Raw genomic sequence first — 17,437 nt, 5'->3', positions numbered from 1 at the left:
ATTTCCTTGGCATCTGGTGGGAGGGCGTTCCACAGGGCGGGCGCCACTACAGAGAAGGCCCTCTGCCTGGTTCCCTGTAACATGGCTTCTCACAGTGTCCTGTGTCCCACCCCCAACATAAATCCTGGCTATGCTAGGAGTAAGCAGTCCCACCATGGGCGTAGCCAGGAATTTTGTTGGTGGGGGGGCCAGCTTTTGCTTTTTTTTTTTAGGGAATCATAGTTGTTGAGATTTTTTTTTTAAATGAATCCACCCCATAAAGAGGACATGGGGGGGGGAGGCTACGCCCATGAGTCCCACTGCATCCAATAGGCCTTAACCTCTGATCTAGTTAGGCTGGCGAGGGAGAATGCGCCTCCTTTCGCTTATTTCAAAACGTGGCGGCCTGCCAGCCCTTGCCCCACCTCTGCTCTCCTCCTGCTCCTGCGCGGGGCGGCCCCCGCCAGGCTCTCACCCGGCCCTGGAACCCCCTCGGTCAGCTGCGTAAAGAGAGAGTGCGCGCGCGCACACATGCATGCGCGCCGGGGCGTCTCCTTTAAGAGGGGGTTTCCCTGCGCCTGCCGGAGTCTCCGCCGTGTCTCCGCCGGGGGAGCCTCCTCTTCCCTCCTCCTCCTCCTCTTCTTCCTCGGCGTCACGTGAGCCCGAGTCTTGTGACTGGCCTGCGAGGAGCGAAGCACATTGCCGCGGCGGGCGCGCCGTGCAGCTCCGGAGTTGCGCGGGTGGGCAGGATCCGTCCGTGCCCAGGGGGCGAAGGCGGCTTGCTGCTGCTGCTGCTGTTGGAGCTGCCGGCTTAGCGGGGCGAGGCTGCCTTCCCTTCCCGCCCTCCCTCTCCACCCTCCGGGCACCGAGCCTGCCGTGCGCCCTCCGCCTCTACTCGGAGAGTTGCGCGCCCCTCCGCGCTCTCCCGCCTGCCTTGCGGGCTTCTCCTCGCGGCTGATCCCCCGGCGGGGGCGGCCAGGAGCAGCCTCCTCCTCCGCCGCCGCCCTCCCCTTCGAGGATCATGGACAGCAAGCCCCTCCTCCAGGATAGACCCCCGGCTTACAGCCCCGCTAGCCAAGCGGGCGCCGGCTACGAGTACGCGCCGAACAGCTACGGGGCCATCCCGGCGCCCCAGCCCGGCTTCCAGCCGCCGCCGCCCTACACCTACCCCACCGGTCCTGGAGCTGGTAAGCCGGGAGAAGGGGGGGGGCGGGCAAGGAGGATCTGGGTGTGGATTCTGCGGGAGGGGCGTTGAATGGAGAGGATCACCCCCTCTCCTGAACCTGTAGGAGTGAGGCAGGTTTCAGAGCACTTGGGAGATGGGGGGCTGCAGCCCCACAAAGGCACCGGGGGGCTCGCCTGTCTCCATCCACACTGCGCGCTGGCGGCCGCAGCAGACAGAGGTTTGGGGTGGGAGGGGTGTGGGTGAAGGAGGGTCACGTGGTCAGGGCAGGAGACAGGCTTGACCCTCCCTGGGTGTTGGGAAAGGAGTGAGTCCCAGGTACTGGGCGCCCAAGTCAGGCTAAGTGGGTAGTTCTTGCGATAGGAAACGCTGCTCTTGTTGCGTGTTGTCAGCTGTCAAGCAGGAGAACTTTTGCAATGTCAAGAAGGGGAAACGGGATTTCAGGGTTATGCAAATCATCAAGCCCTACACTTGAGGAAGTTTCCTGCCTTAAAAATAAAATAAAAATGAAAAGTTTGGGTTAGGAAACATTTTTCTTATTCTTGGATCAGTTGCACCTTATTTAAAAATAAAAGTACAGTGGTACCTCAGGTTAAGTACTTAATTCGTTCCGGAGGTCCGTTCTTAACCTGAAACTGTTCTTAACCTGAAGCACCACTTTAGCAAATGGGGCCTCCTGCTGCTGCTGTGCCGCCGCCACGCGATTTCTGTTCTCATCCTGAAGCAAAGATCTTAACCCAAGGTACTATTTCTGGGTTAGCAGAGTCTGTAACCTGAAGCGTATGTAACCTGAGGTACCACTGTATGCAAGAGTGGGGACTCGTATACTGGTTCCCAGGAATGGTAGTTTTCTGTAGAAAGATTTATGTATTAAAGTAATATTCCTCCCTCCCTCCCAAAGGAGCCCACTGTGGCAAACACATCAACCTTAAAACAATACAGTAAAAAGTGCCAGTTAATTCACAACAACATACTTTTCTAGATAATAATTTTAAGGCTTCAAATTTAAGATTTTAAACAGTCCAGAAGCTGTTACACAAGAAGTAGGATTTCTTCCAGTTACTGTTAGAGCTCCCAAGCTAAACATTCCAAGGGTTGTTTTTATATTTAAAAAAAGCAAGCTGTATTTCCTGCCTTAAAAAGGCAGCTCAGAAAGGCTTGTCTGCTTTCCCTTTCTGTTTTCCCTGTTAAAAATTGGACAGTGCAAAAATTCAGCGAGCCCGGCTACGCTGATTGAAAAGGCTTCCAAAACAGTTTAAACATTTAATATGATTTTTTTGAATAAAAAGTTTAATACTGTCTGGGGGAATAGTAGGTACAAAATATACGTAATTTAGATACACCCCCCCCCCCGTACAATAGAAATGTTTTGTTTGTAGTTCTTTACATTGCACATATGCCAGAGCCTTGTGAGTTGGTGAGACGTGTTAAACAAAAGGAACCAGAGTTGGAAGGTTGTGAACTGAACTTTGAGTCTCCCAGAATTGAGTCTTGAGTCTTCCTAAGAAACTGCGTTGTTTAGGTCAGGTTCCGAATTACGATAGCCTTTTCTATGGTGGTAGAATTCCACTCGCCCTCTCTCAGCAAGGCCTTGTTATGGTTTATTCGTCCAGCAATTCTAGAGAACGCCTTAGAATTCTAGAATCCTCTGGGGGTCCAGATTCCGCTGGACTAGAGCTCCCACCAGCCCTGTCCATTGGACATACAGGTTGAGGTTGATGGGAGTGGGAGTCTTAACAGGCTTACGGGTTCCCACTACCTCTGATCCCCCTTACCATTGGTTCCTGGTCATGATGGCTGCACTGAAACTCTGGGTTCAGAGGCAGCATATTTATTATTTTTAGCAGGGATGGGGAACCTCAGGTCCAGGGGCCAAATGCGGCCTTCCCAGCCTGTCGCGGACTGGGTTGGACACAGAGGAATGGTGGGAGGAATCACCAAGGGAAGGAGGCTCAGAGCCTGGGGATTGGTGGTGGGACAGCAATGAGTGGTCAGAGGGAGAAGAGGGAGATGATAGGGTTGATGGGAGTTGTAGACTACAATGTCTGGAGGGCCACTGGTTTTTAAAAGTCCCTAAAATGGCAGAGATAATATAGTTTGGTGTGGAGCGGGCTATTTAGCTGGCTTGCATTTTCCCCCTTTTTATAATTTTATTTATAGTTTCCGTTTATATACATTTCAATAGTTTAACAATAGTTGTAACATTTCAAACCTTGATGTCCTCCTCTTTCTGCGGTTCCTTAAATTTATTTTTATCATTTCCTGCACATTCTAAATTAACTTACTGTTTTATTCATCTATTTTAATTATATATTACAGTAATCCTGCCAATGTCTTTATCTGTTTACAACTTGTTTGTAAAATATTCAATAAACCATTTCCATTCTTTTACAAAAAGTTTATTATTTTGATTTTTTATTCTTCCGGTAAGTTTTGCCATTTCTGCATAGTTCTGCATTCCGGAGCTCCGGTCGGATCCCGTGGTTTCCGCAACTGGAGGTGCCGCTTCTGCGCATGCGCATGGTGTGTAGAGCGCTTCTGTGCATGCGGCAAAACCCAGAAGAATACTTCTGGGTTTGCTGCTTTCGCAACCCGAAGTTTACGTTACCTGAGCGTAAGCCGAGGTTCTACTGTACTTGCTGGGGGAGTGGGGAATGTATTCAGCCCCAACCCCTCATCCCAAAGCACAACATATCTGAGACCTGTGTGCCTGTAAGAAGCATTTTTTCCTTGATGGAAACATCAGCTTCAAGGAAAGGTTATCTTGTTCTCTTGCAACAACTCGTAGCCACAGTAAAAAATAGCCCAGGAAAGGGTGCTTTGGGACAAAAATTCCAGTTCGAGTTCAAAGGGTGATGAGCTCATGCTTCTTTAGTAATCCTGTGGGAAGTTCAGCTTGCGGTTAAGGAGGATGGATGGATGGGAAAAACGTTCTGAAACCTGAGTGACCTGAGAACTGAGGGCTGCCCACTCCCTTCTGGGGGGCCGCATGCTACTGTGGGTGGGGTGAGGGGCAAGAGTGGGTTGAGCAACGAATGTCCACCTTTGTACAGGCAAGGAAGAGGAATTACCAGAGTACAGGGGGCACAGTCCAGTCAGGCAAAGTGACCTGAAGGCCAGAATGGCTTGGAGCGATCTCTGTGGAGAGAGCGAGAGAGCGACTGTTAAACCATTTTGAGTACAGTGGTACCTTGTTTCCCAAACTTAATCTGTTCTGGAAGTCCGTTCTAAAACCAAAGTGTTCTAAAACCAAGGTGCGCTTTCCCATAGAAAGTAATGCAAAAGGGATTAATCCGTTCCAGACTTTTAAAAACAACCCCTAAAACAGAAATTTAACATGAATTTTACTTGTTCTGTTAATGGTTCTCTTGGCTTTGCAGCTTTTATCCATTTCTGCAGTCACACAATCAGTTAATCAGTAGCTGAACTGGGTTCTATGCTATGAAACTGGGTTTGTCACTAAAACAAAATTGAACAAAAAAGCCACAAAAATGCAAAAAAAGCAAAAACAAAAGCATCAAATATAAGCTCCAGATATCTAATCTGAAGCAGGGTACTCAAATCAGAAACGGAAAACTCAAACAGGAAGAGGAATACTCTAATCAGAAATGGAGGACCAAAAATGGAACACGTTCCGCTTCCGGAAAAAAGTTCTCAAACTGGAACAGTCACTTGTGGGTTTGCAGCATTCAGGTTCCAAGTTGTTCGAGAACTAAGCTGTTTGAAAACCAACATACCACTGTATTGCCACTCTGCCATATTTGACAGGCAGACGGGGACAAAACAGCCTCGCTGGCCAAATGGACCTCACTGGTGGGCCTAGTTAGGCCTGTGGATTGAAGGTTCCTCACCCCTCCTTTAAATAAAATAAATCTTTCTAATAGGGAACTTGGGTGGTGTGGTAGTCAAAACTGAGGGGAGCTGGCAAAGAGGCTTGAGGGAATCCTGAGGCTTTCAAAAACCTACTTTTAAAAAGAAATTCCAAAGAGGGCACGAAGGGCGGTATACGAATTTAATAAACACTCCATTAACACCACAGTAAGGACTGAGCATGCGCCATGCCCATGGAGGGCAGAGCAGGCTTCCCCAACCTGGTGCCCTCTGGATGTTGTTGGGCTCCAAACTCCAATCCACCCCAGCCAGCATGGTTTGGTGGTCAAGCAAGATGGGAGTTGTAGTCCAGCAAACATCTGGAGGGCCACAGATCTCGGCTCCCAATATAGAGCGATGCTGATAATTAACCTCCATGGGGGGTGTTATTTGGGGGTCACAGCGGGTAAACGAGTTTAATTCCAGGTAGCCCCACATGTTGATGGCAATGTCTGATGGCCACGTGACAAGCCCCAGGGCTGGGTGTGAAAACACACGCAGAGAGGCACCTGTGGCACAGCCATCTTGCCTGTGAGATCCTGGGTGCGTGATGTTTTTTAAGCAGGAGGAGGTGGGCTGTTTTTTAAATTATTATAAAGCACTTATCCATTTTCTTGGCTGGGAACTGGGACCCTTGGCTGAGTTCTCAAACTGTATGTTTTCTTTTGCTATTTCCGTGGTGCTAAAGTATGCTCTTTGAAGTTAATAATTAGCCGAGTGTACGTCCGTAGGCCTGAAAACCGAGGAGAACTGAAACCCAGGAACAGTTTGCTATTGCATATGGTGAATATTAAGTCTTATCTGGAAGACTTTGTCCCAGTTCCATCTTGATGAGTGCATGAGAGCGTGAGTGAGTGCCAGGAAGCACGTGAGAGAGACAGAAAGAGGGAGAAAGAATGAATCCACAAAAATACCAATCCATAAAGATTTATCAGCTATGTGGTCACTTGGAAGCAAGACAGGGGGAGGGCCCCACTGTCCTATTTATTGCCTGTGTTAACACAGATCTGTCCTTCACTTCCCCCACCCTTGGCTCATTTAATCATTTTGTAAAGCTGACTTTATTCAATAGATAGGAATGCCTGAAATAAATAGTGTTTTTCAATAATAAAAACACTCTGCGTTCAGACATCACACCGAACCATAGTTTATTTTTTGACAGTAATATTAAATATTACTAGTAATAATTAAACACAATGTGCAGTACTTCTCACATGTTATAAGTTACCTTATTTAATTTATGTAATATACAGCGTCAGTTTATATAAATATTTTTATTTCATTTTTATTTTATTGGATAGTGAGAACACAGAGGGAGATTAATTATGGTTATGAAATAAAAGAGTGAAGATTGGGTGCAGCAACGGGATGAATTTAAAAACAAAACAAAAAAAACAAACTACCACTGAAAATGGGGCGGGAAGTCAGTAGAACAAAAGAAAGAATTATGTATTGGAAATTTATGTGAAATTTTTTGAAATTTAATAATATATATATTTTTTAAAAAGAAAGCGTTGGTGTTCGGAAGGCATGGGGCGAACTGTAGAGCGGCATTCAGAAAATGCTTATCAATTTCTGTAACTAATAGATAAGAGAATTCAGGAGAGGTATGTCTCTACATGCAAACAGTTTCTGTTTCCTTAAAGTCTCTGTTCAGTCTCTTTTTGCATCCCCCCCCATAAAAAAAATCAGCTGACTGACTTCTCCACTGAGCAAACAAAAATGTGACTTGGCCTGAATCCAGACTCTGGAAGAGTAATGTTCCCAAGAAAAAAAGAGGATTCTCCTTTAACTTTTGCAACCACAACACTAGTTGTCAGAGCTGCCCAAGGTCCCAGCTCACAAAGGACCAACGCTGCTTCGTTGTTAAGTACAAAAGTCTTTATTGAAGTTCAGTTTCACTTCCAGAGCCGCAGCGCGCAGCTCTACGTCTCACTGTCAGACCGCTGATGATCCCTCTGAATCTCCTCCCCCTGTACACCAGTTTAAGACCCTCGCCTTGCTCCACCTTTTCCGCTGCTCTTTCCTCCTCTGGGTCCGCCTGCCTGCCGGGGTCTCGCCCTTTCTAGCCTCTTCTGACGCTGATTCCCCTGAGCCTTCTCCCTCCCTCCGGCGGGCTTTAGGAGCTGGTTCCCCATCCGGGTCTCCTGCTGTCCCCCGCGCCTGCACATTTGAACTTGGCGCGCGCGCCCAGCCAGCAGCTTTCCTCCTGACCGTTTCACTGCTGCTGTCACTGCTTCCCCCTTCGGGGGGGGGCTAGCTGCAACTGACCTCCCCTCCATTCCCCACTCTCCGATGGAGGCGTGGTCAGCCCTGACTCACCTCCTCTGCCGGCTGGAGGGGACGCTGGCCCTGACACATGTGACTCTTCCCCCCCACTACGCTCTGGTGGGGAAACTGTTCCCGATCCCCCACTGCTGCTTTGGGGTTCCCCTCTGGCTCCTTGTTTCTGGTGCGTCCCCCCTGGGACCCCCCCTTGCTCTGACCATCAGCGCCCTCTTCTGGGAATCTTCTGATTCGCTGGAGAAGCTCATGGAATCTCTCGGGCCACTGTCATACTCCCCTACGCTTCCCTCGGATTCTTCCCCTTCGCTCTCCAATTCCTCTCTCCCCAGTGCTCCTGCTCCTGATTCCCTGACACTAGTGCTCCCTGTGTCTGGCAACACTATAGTGAGGGTAGCCATCTGATGGGTCTCAAACCCTCGGTGAGTTAGGGACATCGCCTGCATATGAAGACATACGCTGGTGGATTGAGCAGATGAGACCAATAGTGGGTCCAATGGTCAAGAAGGCAGTTTCCACACATGCTGTGTAGAGGGGAAAATGGAACATGGCTACTTGGGAAGGAGCCCACCTAGGAGAAGGAAAACTCTGATCCTAAATCTCCACTGCCTTGGCAGAGTATCTTCAGGAGAAGAAAAGTCTAGGGAGTGTCATCTTCTTTGGCGATCACTCGTAGCCGAGTAAGATTGTTTTCCATAAACATGGTTTTAACAATGAGTCTATAAGTGACTGTGGAGGCCAATTCCGGATCCACACATCCTTCCACAGTGGGGACATAGGTTTCTGAGCGGGAGTTGATCACGGTGTGGCTTTGCCAAGCGTGCCTTCCTCTTAGTATGTTTCTCCCTTGTGTCCTGAGTTTGAGTGTCTTCAAAACCGATGACACCTTTGGTAAAGGCTGGTCTCCAATTGGAGCACTTGCAGGCAAGTGTTTCCCAATTGTTGGTGTTCATACTACATTTTTTTAGACTTGCCTTGAGACAGTCTTTAAACCTCCTTTGTTGACCACCAGCATTACGCTTTCCATTACACTAGGGAGTGTAAACCCTACACAGATCCAGAGTGGGGTGTCTAAGATGGTTGGATGGCACCTTGTGTGCCTCCTCTTGGCAACTGCAGCCAAGCTGGTGCCAAACGTCTTGCTCTGCTTCCCTTTGGACCACATCAGCGAGGCTCAGAGGGGTGGGTGGGTCTTGTCATCTGGGCAGCCCAGGACCTCCATACATAACTGCCCAGGTTTGCACCCCGGAGAGGTCGCTTTGGTGCTGCTAACACAGCGGTTTGACTTCACCCCCGGAGACACACTCCATTGTCTCTCAAGGCAGACAGATGTCGACAACTATGGCCTCGCCTCTTACATTTCCAAAATGTTTTTAAAGCAACTTAACGTGCTCCTTTTCTGCTTCTTCCCCCACCAGGATATGTTGTGCCTTCGGGTCCACCGGCGCATAACTACCCCAACACCACGTACACGATAATCCAGCAACCTCCCACCACGTCCGTCGTTGTCGTTGGCGGCTGCCCAGCTTGCAGGTATTAGGACCATTCTCATTTCTGTTACACCTCTTCTCTCTTTTTAAGTCCGGCCTCTTAAAAATCCATGTGAAACTGGAGTGGGTGGGGGAGGTTTGCAGCAAGAGAGATTAGAGTCTCTTCCCCTTTCATTTTTTTTTTAAATGAAAAAGTAGCATTCTTCTTGTCAGGAAATGGCTGCTGTGCGGGTGTGGCAGAACACAAAATGGCTGCTCCCAGGGTTCCTTGGACAGATCCTTCTATTGGACAACAGACCTGTGTATGCCGTGTGGCTTGTCCTGTTTTCCAGTAACTAGCCTCCTGCCCTCAGGGGGCAGTGGAAGATTTTTCTTTTTCACCAGTGTTGATATAAGATTCAACAGCCCACCCAATCTGCTTCTATACATGTTGTAGGCCCCAGGTTTCTGAAAGACCTCCTCCTGCAGGGGCCCTTTTGGGAGTTAAGATCAGCCAAGCGGACCCTCTTGGTAGTTCTTACCTCCCTCAGACGTTTGGTAGGTGGTGATCTGAGAGAAGGCATTCTCTGCGGCAGCCCCTAGTTCTTGAATTTCTCTTTCTCACCCGAGGTGTGCCTGGCACTCTCACTATACAACTGAAGATGTGCCTCTTTATGCTGGCCTTTGGCACCTGGGCTGTATATTTTTTGGACCCACTCCAGTTGTGATCATAACGAACTGTTTTAATAAATACAGGTGGTAAATGCAATAGTGATGTTGTATTATTATAACAGTAGTTCGTTTTGCTCCAGACAGCAAATATCCTTTCTCTCAGGGGAGTGAAATGTCTCAGACCAGGCAAGTACGTAACTAGACTTTGATGGTTCCCCAACCATTGGCCAAATTGACTGGGGCTGGTGGGAGTTTTATCCCAGTACTCACAAGTCCCCCCACCCTTGCCTGGACCAAGATGTCGAAGCTGCTGAGCAAGGAGCAGCTTGCACCAGTCAAGTCCTTAGCCAGCGGATTCCACGTTGCAAAGATCATGACTTTAATTGGCTTATTCGTTAGCAGCGTTGAAAAGCAAGGTCAGGGTGTTTTTCGAGACCAGAGGCAAAAGGCCAAGCACGCCTGGAGTATCCACCCTAGTGATAAACTGACCACTTTGTTTTTTATTGTATTATTACTTTTTTTCAAACCTACCTTCTGACTTTATGTTGTCCACTGAAGGAAGTGTTATTAGTTTCCGGGGGGTGGGTGGGAATCTTTTGCATCCCCCTTGTCAGGGAACAGCCATTGGAGCCAGAGGCGGAGGGAAGGCTCCAGAGGGATGCCGGAGAGGGTCCCAGTAGGGAGAGAAGCAGCCCATCTTCTGGGGAAGGAAATCAGCGTAGCACCAGTGGAGAAGGGGGGCAGATGGGGGAATCGGCGAGAGGGCTCCAGGACTCCTCGCCGGAGACCAGCGGGGAGAGCACGGGTCCTCCGCTGCCCACACCCTCCCTGCGCAGAAGACTTCCGCGCAGGGAGAGTAGGAGGAGACTAGGCATCAAAGAACTTCTTTGCTGGAAGAAGTTCAAGAAACGCCCACTGACGGATTCTGCCAGCAATTGAGACAGCCACGGCAGAGAGGCTGTCCAGACAGAAAGGGTTCACCCAGGTAACCTAGCCAGGAGTGGTGACAACTTACGCACGAGCAACCCCTAGACCCATTACATCCCTTAACCCAGAAAACGGCAGGAGTAACATGACAAAATTCAAGGCAGCACCCTGGACAGAAGTTCTTCCGTGCCATTTTTGTGGGGGAGCAGAAGCAGGCATGTGTGGAAATGGATGCCCAACATTGTCCAATGAAGTTTGTTGTTCTGTCACACCATGCCCACTGGCGTGAATGAAATGCCAGTGTCTTGGCCAGAAAGCCACAGTCCCATAACACAACAGGTAGTGCGGTGTGAAAAGAACATTAGAAACAGGACAGAGGTGCTAGCATTATAATCAGGAAAATGAACACAATATTTCCCTATGTCTGAATGTGACACAGGTGCAAAATGCCTGACCGGCTGTGAAATATTCTGGGGGGACAGACTCCAGCTGACATTGTTTTATAATTCTTCGGATCAAAGTAAAAGGGAATTTGGAGAGGAACACGAAATGTTGAATGAACTGTGTCAGGAAGTATCAAGGGGGTGTTTTTTGTGTGCAAAGAATAGGAGTGTCATGAGATGATCTTTGTGGAGCCAGAGGGTGGGGAACTTGTTTACCCCTCAGATATTGCTGGACTCAAACTCCCATCATCTGGGGCATTTGGACATGCTGGCTGGGCCCGATGATGGGAGTTGGCTTCCAACAGCACAGGCTGGGAAACAGATTTCTCACCCCTGTTGTAGAGAGAAGCTGTATGGAGTAAAGAGGTGAAGAGGAGAGGGCTGTTGGTGACTACTAGCCATGATGGCTGAGAACAGGATGCTAGACTAACCAGATAGGCCATTGGAAGCTGCTTTATACAGAGTCAGACCATTGGTCCATCTAGCTCAGCACTGTCAACACGGACAGGTGGCGCAGCTCTGCAGGATTTCAGACAAGGTTCTGTCCCAGGTGCTCCCTGGAGATGCTTGGAACTGAACCTAGGACTTTCTAAATGCAAAGCCGATGTTCTGCCTCAGAGCCACAGCTGCTCCCCAGCCCAGAGAGACAGCAGGAGGAGGGAAACCTGAAACAGATGGAGTGGTTGAAGAAAGAGGGGAAAGGGAGTACGCCCCCCCCGCTAACCAGAGGAAGCTGGCCCATTGGGGCAAGTGGGGCGCTGCCAATCCCCCCCCCCCCGGTCTGCTGCCTTACCTACTTCTTGTCCAAGAAGTGGCACTCCTCCTTAGTGTTGCTTTTGTGGAATTCAGCAAAGGAGGAGGACAGAGCTAGAATTACCGTATTTTTCGCCCTATAGGACGCACTTTCCCCCCTCCAAAAATGAAGGGGAAATGTGTGTGCGTCCTATGGGGCGAATGCAGGCTTTCGCTGAAGCCTGGAGAGCGAGAGGGGTCAGTGCGCACCGACCCCTCTCGCTCTCCAGGCTTCAGGAAGCTCTCCGCAAGCCTTGGGAGCCCGCGGGAGTTCCCATCGGGCTCCCTAGGCTTGCAGATAGCAGCCTGCATGTCGAAGCCTGGGCCGCGCTGCACAGCGCGCCCCAGGCTTCAGTTCCCCGACCTGGTTTGGAGGCTGGCGGCGGGGAGAAGCCCGCTTCTCCCTGCCGCCAGCCCCACAAGCTTGGGGGACAGCAGGGAGGCGGAGCGCCGCCATCCCGCTGTTCCCCGACCTGGTTTGGGCTTCAGGCAGATATCCGCAAGCCGTGGGAGCCCGGCGGGAAGTCGTGCCGGTCTCCCAAGGCTTGCGGAGAGCTGCCTGTTCTGGGGGCTGGGGTCGGGGGAAGCTTGGGCTTCCCCCGCCCCAGCCCTGCGCCTGGGGGGGAAATAATTTTTTTCCCCTTTATTTCCCCCCCCAAGAAACTAGCTGCGTCCTATGGGCCGGTGCGCCCTATGGGGCGAAAAATACGGTAGTTGCCTCTGCCTGTTATTGGCTTTGCTTGGGCTCCTTGCCTTCTGTCCTGCCAGTCTCTATGGGCATCATCCTCCCTGGCCACTAGCATGTGGCCCCTGATGGATCTCCCCCCCCCCATCCTTCCTGGAATGTAGTCCTTGATAGACAAGATTCCTCTATTTTGGTGTGGGAGATGCTAACTCTAGAACTTTGTCACTGGCTTGGCAAAGGGGCAATGACATTTGACCAAAGGTGTTGTGGACAACTATTTAATAAATCCTAATAGTTCCCCAAGCAGCAGCAGCAGCAGCCAGGCAGCTCAAGTGAGGGCCCCTGCTTGTGGTATAAATAAACGCTGCCTATTTTTAGAGCCTCTGGGAGTGGCGTGGCTTTAAGCCACAGGAAAGCTGCTTAAGTTCTCCAGGCAAACTCTTACTTTATAGCTAAGATTAGCCTGTCTTTAAATGAAGTCTGTTACTGTCCCCTTCCTGGCTTCTCCTTCCTTCATGATTTGATCTTAAGAGGCTACTCTCATGAAGGAAACGGTATGTTATTTGTGTTTCCAAAACTCTCTATGGGTAGCAGTGAGCTAAGGTGGTATCCTGACTCCTGCCCTGCCCATGGAAACAGGCACTAACTTGGAGGTTAAGGCTATCAAGGGCTACTAGCCATGTTGTCTATAGGCTCTGCCTCCACAGTCAGAGGAGGGAGGGAGGGTTCTTGCGCTCAGATCCTGCTTGAGGGACGTCTTGTTGGCCAGTGAGAACAGGATGCTGGACTAGATCCAGCAGGGCTCTTCTTGTGCAAGACAGAAATCTCCATTGAGGCAGAGAAAAGATGCACGCTCAGCAAGAGGTAATGAGTCACGGCAGCTGCTGTGGCAGGAAAAGTGAGGCTAGCTGGACTGGAAGCAGTGGTCTTGAGTTGAGAGAGTCCAAGATCAGGGCAAGGAGGTCAGAACTGCATGGAAGCAGCAGGCCCAATGGGTTGGCACACCCACACACCCAGCTTTTGAAGATGAGAAAAGTGTGCTTGCTCCTGTAGTGTGCAGATGCTCATTGCGTTGGGGAGAATGCAACTGTTCCCAGCGGCAGAAGCTTCTCTGGGTCCTGGGTGAGTTGGCAGAGTCCTCCTCTTCGGACTGTGGTCCCTCCACCTCAAATGATGGGCCGATGCCTTTCATGGATCCTGTTGCTGAGCAACAGAGAGATGGGAGTTCTGTTTTCCCAGCTGGCAGAGCCACATTCTGAAAGGGGTAGGTACCCACCACTTCCAGCCTCTGTTGTTGGGACTCAGCCCCCTCCTTTATGCTTCCTGCTGTATCCTCTCCTTGCCCGTCTCAGTCCGCTTCTCTACTGGTGGCACCTTGAGACTCAAGACAGGCAGGACAAGAAGTGGGGACGAAATGTTCAGCCTATAATTAAGCAGTGGGAAAGCTGCAAACAACTGCCAAACACCGTGTTCATTGGGCAGCACCCTTAGGCTTCTTGTCTAGCCCTTGGCAACCTGATGAGCTCCAGATATTTGGTCTGCAAATCCAGTGAGCTAGCCTGGTTCTGGGATGCTGGAGCTGCTGGGTTGGGGCTGGTGGGAATTGCAAGAATAATTCAATTGGTTTCACAAAGTCTAAAATACCCATACTTGAAACTCAGAAAAACCACAAAATGACTGGGTTACACCACAAGAAAAGCTTTCCTGAACAAAAATGTATCCAGTAGGCACCGAAACATAATCACACTAGGCTTCTGTCTGATTTTGGCTTGCAGTTGATTCCAGAGAGCTGGCGCTGCAACACTAAAAGCCTGGTTTCCAGTACATACCGTATTTTTCGCCCCGTAGGATGCACTTTTTCCCCTCCAAAAATGAAGGGGAAATGTGTGTGCGTCCTATGGGGCGAATGCAGGGTTTCGCTGAAGCCTGGAGAGTGAGAGGGGTCGGTGCGCACCGATGCCTCTAGCTCTCCAGGCTTCAGGAAGCTATCCGCAAGCCTTGCACGCCTGGGGGGAGTTCCCATGGGCTCACAAAGCTTGCGGGCAGCAGCCTGCAGCCCGAAGCACGGCAAGCCCTCTGGAGGGCGCCCCCTGCTTCGGGCGGGTGTCCGCAAGCCTTGCGCGCCTGGCGGGACCTCCTGCCGGGCGCGCGAGGCTTGGGGAGGCAGTCTGCAGCCCGAAGCACGGTGAGCCCTCCGGAGGGCGCCCCGTGCTTCGGGCAGGTGTGCGCAAGGCTTGGGGCTGCAGCCGCGGCTGGGGGGGGGGGAAATAATTTTTTTTTATTCATTTCCCCCCCAAAAAACGAGGTGCATCCTATGGGCCGGTGCGCCCTATAGGACGAAAAATACGGTACTTTAAGTCAGTGAGGGGAAGGGGACCTCATGGGCACCAGGGAGGGCCTCTCTGGGCACATCTGCACCCACAGGTACCACGTTGGTGAGCTACACCTAAAATTAGCATGGGCAGATTTTATATGAATCTGTGTTCCCCTTTTTTGGTGTGATGCATAAATGGCTGCCCTACTTTAGCAGCAAAGGAACAATGCAGCCTGTTAGGGTCTAGGACAAGGGCAGGGATCCTTTTTCAGCCCGAGGGCCGCATTCCCTTCTAGGTAGTCTTCTGGGGGGCCACGTCCCTATGGTAGGCAGAGCTTGAGACAAAAGTGGGTAGAGCAGATAAACTTTCCCTTTTCCGAAACCTAACCTGGGGTAAAATCCTAAAAAAGGCTCACAACTTTAATCCTAAAAAAAGACAACAACTTTGGTCGGCCCTCACGGCCCTTCACTTCATCAGATTTGGCCCTCTTTGAAAAAGGTTTGGACACCATGGACCTTCCACCTGCCGATCGTTCTCCCAGCGCTCCCCCCCCCCCCCGTGTCTCTTTTGTCAACTGTGTGCCATTGTTCTGTGTAGCTTGCTCTTTTCATCACTGGAGAAATGGCAAGAGTCCATTGCTGGCAACTGGCCCCTGCTGAAACGCATTTGCATCTGCATTTCAAGGTCATTCCAGTTCCCTTTCTTTTTCTTTTTGGCTTTTCTTGCACATGTGATTGCCAAAGGACGCCCACTGTTTTCGTGAAATCAACACTGCTCCACTTCTGCTCTTGAGAAAACTTGGCAGAAAACTTGTGACTTTTACCCAGAGTAAAAATGCTGAGGTTATCTCTTTCCCCATCTGAGCAGATTCTGAGTGCCTAGAACTCTCCCCTGCCCCCCACTATGAAAATCCAACAAAAAACCCCCCCAGAGGGATCTGTTTCTCCTGAGACATCAGTGAAGGGTGAGCTTTCTGTGTGACTGAAGGAATCTCACATGGCTCTTAAGAACGGCTTTGGAAAAACTCTCTCTAGGAGAGGTGACCTCCGTTGGACTGGGAAGCAAACGAAGAAGTTGCCAAAGGAAATAAGCTCATTTGTTGGTGCAGATGAGAAGCGCCTCTCCACGTTTGTCGCACATATTATGTAATGGGCTATTTAGGGACAATTGCCACATCTCTTTTCTTCTCCGTCTCCCATCCTCACTTTAAACATGCAGAGTAAGCCTTGGTAATGTCTGACTGTCCATGAATTGCTTCTAGTCATGTCTGGAAGGGCATTTCTTCAAAACATCTGGTCTGGCAGCAGAAGTGCCCGCCTCTCGACCAAAACAAGGGAGACCTTTTATCTCAGTTTCGAAAGCTATTGAATGCTAAGTCATCACAGGGCCTCTTGGCTAAAATACAGTGTTGTTTCGTAAGGGGAGGGAGCATGGGAATTCAAAAGCAATTTTTAAAAAGTGCTGCATTACTGTAGTCCATTAACGTTTCTGACTTCAAGAAATAAAATTTTAAACCAAAGGGTTTAAACACATATTTAAAAACTTGATTTTTTAGGTTTTGTTTTGATTTGTATTGAAGGTTTTATCTGTTTTAAAATGTGCTGTAAGTCAGTGCTTTTCAAAGCTAGCCAATGTGGTGGACTGGCAAATTCCCCACCCCCCAATGTCCATGGACTGGTACCATATTTGGTCTCTGAAGCATCCCAGCCAATCTGGGCTGCGGTGGAGTTGTCAGGGACTAGCAGCTAGTGGTTGTTTGAGTAGCACTGTTTTAAGTTAGAATTGTACCTTGGTTCTCAAACGCCTTGGTACTTACACGTTTTGGGTCCCAAACAGCGCAAAACTGGAAGTGTTCCGGTTTGCGAACATTTTTTGGAAGCCGAATGTCCGAAGCTGCTTCCGATTGAGTGCAGGAAGCTCCTGCAGCCAATTGGAAGCCACACTTTGGTTTTTGAAACTCAAATGGACCTCCGGAACGGATTACGTTCGAGAACCAAGGTACGATGGTATTTGTTAAGCAAAGGTCTTCGTGTAGCTAAAAATTAAAAAAAAAAGTTGTGAGCTAGCTTTGAAGATGAGTGTGTGAAAAGCAACTTGTTAGGGATAGTTTATTCGAAAACATATTTCTATCATCTAAGAGACATTAAAAAAGTGCATCTAAGAGACATTAAAAAGGCTTTAAAAGAGACATTAAAAAGCTTTATAGACTGTATTGCTGCAAGAGACCAATCTTCAGAAAGTTTGCCATTCTGTCAAGCTTGGTGCTCATTTTATACATTTTCTTTTTAAAGAGCAATTATAGCAACTTACTTTCTCTCTCTCTTGCAGAGTTGGTGTATTGGAAGACACATTCACCTGTCTCGGTGTCTTTTGTGCCATCGTATTCTTTCCTATTGGAATTCTCTTCTGTCTTGCATTGAGGCAACGAAGATGTCCTAACTGCGGTGCAACATTTGGTTAAGGGATCAACACAAATAGGCTTTTTGGAAGCTGTAACTATTGTAGTACCTTTTTTCTAATGTAAATGTCATGTACAATCAAGTTTATGCTTCAGAGATGATTTTGTAAAAGTGTGATGAAATTAGTCTGTCTCTTTCTCTTCTCTTGCATGCGAAACTGATCTATGAGCGTGTGTGTGTGTGTGTAAGACACCAATCCACCCCCACCCCCCGCTTTCTGTTTAAAATGCACCTTTTGGAAATTTAAATAAAAGTGGGTTTTTGCAACTTCACTGGGGCCCATCTCTTTCTTCTAAAGAGAATTAAAATTTAGTAACGCCAGTGCAAACCACCACAAGCTAAGGTAGGCTTGTTCCATTA

The 17,437-nt window shown here is 49.3% G+C and overlaps 1 protein-coding gene across 1 annotated transcript; it reads left to right on the top strand.

Moving 5' to 3' along the window:
- Positions 1-428: 428 nt before the first annotated feature.
- On the top strand, positions 429-17,349 carry BRI3 (brain protein I3). Its single transcript, XM_083585444.1, has 3 exons — positions 429-1,166; positions 8,734-8,848; positions 16,947-17,349. The coding sequence occupies exons 1-3, from the start codon at positions 1,001-1,003 to the stop codon at positions 17,077-17,079; spliced, it is 414 nt and encodes a 137-aa protein (XP_083441570.1). The 5' UTR covers positions 429-1,000; the 3' UTR covers positions 17,080-17,349.
- Positions 17,350-17,437: the final 88 nt, after the last annotated feature.

The sequence above is a fragment of the Podarcis filfolensis genome (genome assembly GCF_964270895.1).
Source record: "Podarcis filfolensis genome assembly, chromosome: 14".
Classification (NCBI taxonomy): domain Eukaryota; kingdom Metazoa; phylum Chordata; class Lepidosauria; order Squamata; family Lacertidae; genus Podarcis; species Podarcis filfolensis.
Note: the sequence above shows the minus strand (reverse complement) of the source record. Positions and strands in the feature narration are given on the sequence as shown.

What these genes read in the sequence shown, in the direction of transcription:
- BRI3 (XM_083585444.1), top strand. Translation starts at nt 1,001, where the DNA reads ATGGACAGCAAGCCCCTCCTCCAGGATAGACCCCCGGCTTACAGCCCC. An exon ending in CCCCACCGGTCCTGGAGCTG is followed by an intron (nt 1,167 to 8,733) that starts GTAAGCCGGGAG and finishes TTCCCCCACCAG; the next exon opens with GATATGTTGTGCCTTCGGGT. An exon ending in GGCGGCTGCCCAGCTTGCAG is followed by an intron (nt 8,849 to 16,946) that starts GTATTAGGACCA and finishes TCTCTCTTGCAG; the next exon opens with AGTTGGTGTATTGGAAGACA.